The 3,597-nt window shown below is 43.6% G+C and overlaps 1 protein-coding gene across 1 annotated transcript; it reads right to left on the reverse strand.

The window, feature by feature from the left end:
* Nucleotides 1–1,856: 1,856 nt before the first annotated feature.
* On the reverse strand, nucleotides 1,857–3,175 carry LOC308172862 (homeobox protein HMX3-like; the record flags this gene model as incomplete). Its single annotated transcript, XM_080547808.1, has 2 exons — nucleotides 1,857–2,503; nucleotides 2,908–3,175. 2 exons carry the CDS (start codon nucleotides 3,173–3,175, stop codon nucleotides 1,857–1,859), a joined length of 915 nt encoding a protein of 304 aa, XP_080403934.1.
* Nucleotides 3,176–3,597: the final 422 nt, after the last annotated feature.

A 3,597-nucleotide genomic window follows, 5' to 3' on the forward strand; every position in this document is an offset into this window, starting at 1 on the left:
GGCCACGTGCTCTCCGGACCTGTGGCTTCCACACTGCCGCGCGTCGCGAATGGGAATTCGTGACGTTAGAATTATAAGGTTCTATCTCCATTTCTGTCAAAATTGAGTTTTTTACATAATCTGATCCATTAGGTGTTTATTAATGCCTGTGTGGTGTTATTTTTAAAATGTTGACATTTTTGAGTTAGTAATTCATAAAATACAAAGGTTCCATCTCACAAAACATAATGGAATGTAAAAACTTTGACGTTTTTACAGAGACACACTAACTTTTTACTTTGCCCTAAACGCAGATAGAACCTTATAATTCTAAGCTCATCAAATATATGATTATAAGTTAAAGGTTTAGCCTAGGCTACTTATTCCATTTTATAACACTGGACATGGTTCTGGAAGTCGAGGCAACGCTAACAAACACAACATAAATCCCTTCGCCTCTTAAATCCAAAAGTCTCTATAACATTATTATTGAACACACACCGATTAAAAGATGAATATGGATACATCCATTTATTTCACAACAGAATTCAGCAATACAATATCAAAAAGGTTTCATGTTTCACTGTACAACGGCCGGGAGAGCGTCAAGTGGCAACTCCTTTCCTAAACTCGATTAAATATTATATTCATAATATACATTTGTACAACATGTCATCTGATTCAGAAACACACATGGGGGGTGACACCCCAGCTCATATGCTAGCACTAAGAGGACAGGTCCAGTGCACACGCAGCAGACATAAATGAATCTTAGGACATAAATGAATCATATATGGACTGGGCCTATTTCAAAACAAAGAATATTTTTTTACGTAGGCTAGTTGCCCACAGAACATAAAACATCGTATCTTGATTGTCCCTTTGTGACGTCAGAATTATAAGGTTCTATCTCCATTTTTGTCTTCTCTTTTTTTTTTTTTTTACATAATCTGATCCATTAGGTGTTTATTAATGCCTGTGTGGTGTTATTTTTTTAAATGTTGACATTTTTGAGTTAGTAATTAATAAAATACAAAGGTTCCATCTCACAAAACATAATGGTATGTAAAAACTTTGAAGCTCAATATCTCTGAACTGCCCTAAACGGAGATAGAACCTTATCATTCTAAACGGAGATAGAACCTTATCATTCTAAACGGAGATAGAATAAAGCGCTTTAAACGTGAAACGGGAGTGTTGATGCAGTGGTAATTCTGTCCTATTGATAGGGATATCCCTAAAAACAGATTAAAAAAGAGCGAAAATTGAGAAACAGAAGATGGGCCTGTTTGCGCGCTACATTCACTGTGCTTACAGTAACACATCAACATCCCAAATGCGTTGGCCTGTTGGGCCTGAACCAAACTGCAGTCCATGTTGTGTGAATATGAAAATTAAACCAAATTAAATCCCACGTGATTCCGGGAAACACGGTAATGGTTCTGCACGCGGGAAACACGGTTCTCCGGGGGGGGTGGAGTAGGACCCCCGAATCAGAGAGCAACATTAATTAGAAGAGAAACATACACACACAAACATCTGTCACTGCAGACGTCTGAATACACAATAACTGAATGAATGGAACCGAAAGGAAATACTATTAGTATTCGTATTAATACCAATAATATTAATAATATTTGTCATAATATGTTTGGGGGTTTTTTTGTCGTTTTTTCTTCTTCTTTTTTTCTACAAAAATATGTTTGGTCTTTTTCTTGCACCATATGGTTTTTGATGGGGGTATATTATGAATTTAAATAAAAATAGCGTCATTCTAAAATCTTAATGAATTGTCAGTGGCCCATAGTGAAATATGAAATTCAATGGAAAACGAAAATTTTACAACGTCCTTTTTTGTCCTTTTCTTTTCTTGTTTTTCAGACCGGTCTAAGAAGCGGCACGGACGTGACCATGGGATGGGAGTAATAGATGGGATGAGGGAAGGTGAGGAGCGGCTGGCTCACAGGGACGTTGCCCCCCGTCCCGGCCTCGGCCCCCGGGTTCTCGTGGTAGAGGATGGGCACCCTCACTATCCTCTGCGCCGCGGCGTGGCTCAGGTTGGCGGCCTCCAGCTCGGCGGCCAGCTGCCTCTTCCACTTGTTCCTCCGGTTCTGGAACCAGATCTTCACCTGGGTCTCTGTCAGATGCAGGGAGGCGGCCAGGCCGGCCCGCTCCGAGCTGCTCAGGTACCGTTTCATGTCGAAGGTGGACTCCAGCTGGAACACCTGGCTCCGGGAGAACACGGTGCGCGTCTTCTTCTTCCGACAAGTCTGTTTCTTGCTGTCTGAGTCTGCGACCCCCCCGTCGACCCCCCCGGTGCCTTTCCGCGTCGTCTCCTCCGAGTCACTCTCCTCCAGGACGATCTCGTCGCCGCTTTTGTTGTCCTCGTCTGGGTCTTTGGCGTCCGGGTCCGGTTTGACACCGGACCAGGAACTTAGTTTGTCCGGTTTGAGCACCAGATCCGGCGAGTCACGGTCTGTCCCCGACGTGGGAGAGGAACCTCTCGCACCTGCCTTCTCCGTCACTATACATGGACACAGGAAATGTTACATTTAAAAATGTGGAAGAAATGTTGGACTACAAATTAAATAGAGACACACTAAATGTACTAAATTAAAAATAAACGTTTGTTATGAACTCAACCTGCCATGGCAGACGCTTTAGTGCTACATGGAAAACAGGGAAGACAATTAAAACATCTTTTTTAAATTATGAATGGCCCAAGAAATAATAACCCAAGAAATCAAAACTCCAAATGTTGTTATCCTTTTTTGGATATGTTGCACTTGAGGTTATGGCTTATAATGGCTGATGCGACTAATGCTATATCATTTACCAAATGTGACGACCAACCCCGTCCTCCCCTACACTCTATGGGGGGCTATCAGGTCGTATTTGTGATAATCAAGGAATGGAGGACCACCGTACCTTCGTGTCTGTGTAAGTGGCTGAGAGTGGAGGCCGAGCTGAGGGTGTAGGGGTGGTACCACCACGGCAGCGCAAACCTCTGGGTCGGAAAGTCAAAACGTGGAAAGTTAAAGTCCCCGAGGGTCTGGGAGAGGGAGAACCCCCCTTCAGAGGCGAAGATGGGCTTCGGTTTGGTCGGTTTACGGTCACAGTTCAGCAAGTTCTTGATGGAGAAGGGAGAGTCCTTCGCCGGAGTGCAGCGGGTCTCTAGTTGCGCCGTCTCGGGCATCGCTGCGTAATGGTCCCGGTCCAAACGCCCCGGACCAGAAATACTACCAGTTAAAAGTCAACAAAAAGGCTTTTGACTTTACGCACAAGTCGGTGATCTGGGTTGACGGGCTCTTTAATTTCCCTTGTGCGCTTTAATGCGTAATGGAGATATATCTTATTGAGCAGCTAGGCGAGAACGTCAAAAGTCAAAACTCAAGAAATAAATAAATACTCATCAGGAGAAGTAGACATATCATATGGACATTATCGCATCCGAGTCTTGTGGGTTCCTCCTCGGTCCAAATGTAACCGTGTCCACCCGCGTCAGTCTGGCGCCGGATGCTAATGATCAAATAAAAATGTCATCCAAGTTAAATGCGGAAAGTATACGGCGATTGGGCACGTACAATGGCAAATGGGATTTAGGAAGAGATGGGAAGT

Source organism: Nansenia antarctica (assembly GCF_963989245.1).
Source record: "Nansenia antarctica genome assembly, chromosome: 17".
Lineage (NCBI taxonomy): Eukaryota > Metazoa > Chordata > Actinopteri > Argentiniformes > Microstomatidae > Nansenia > Nansenia antarctica.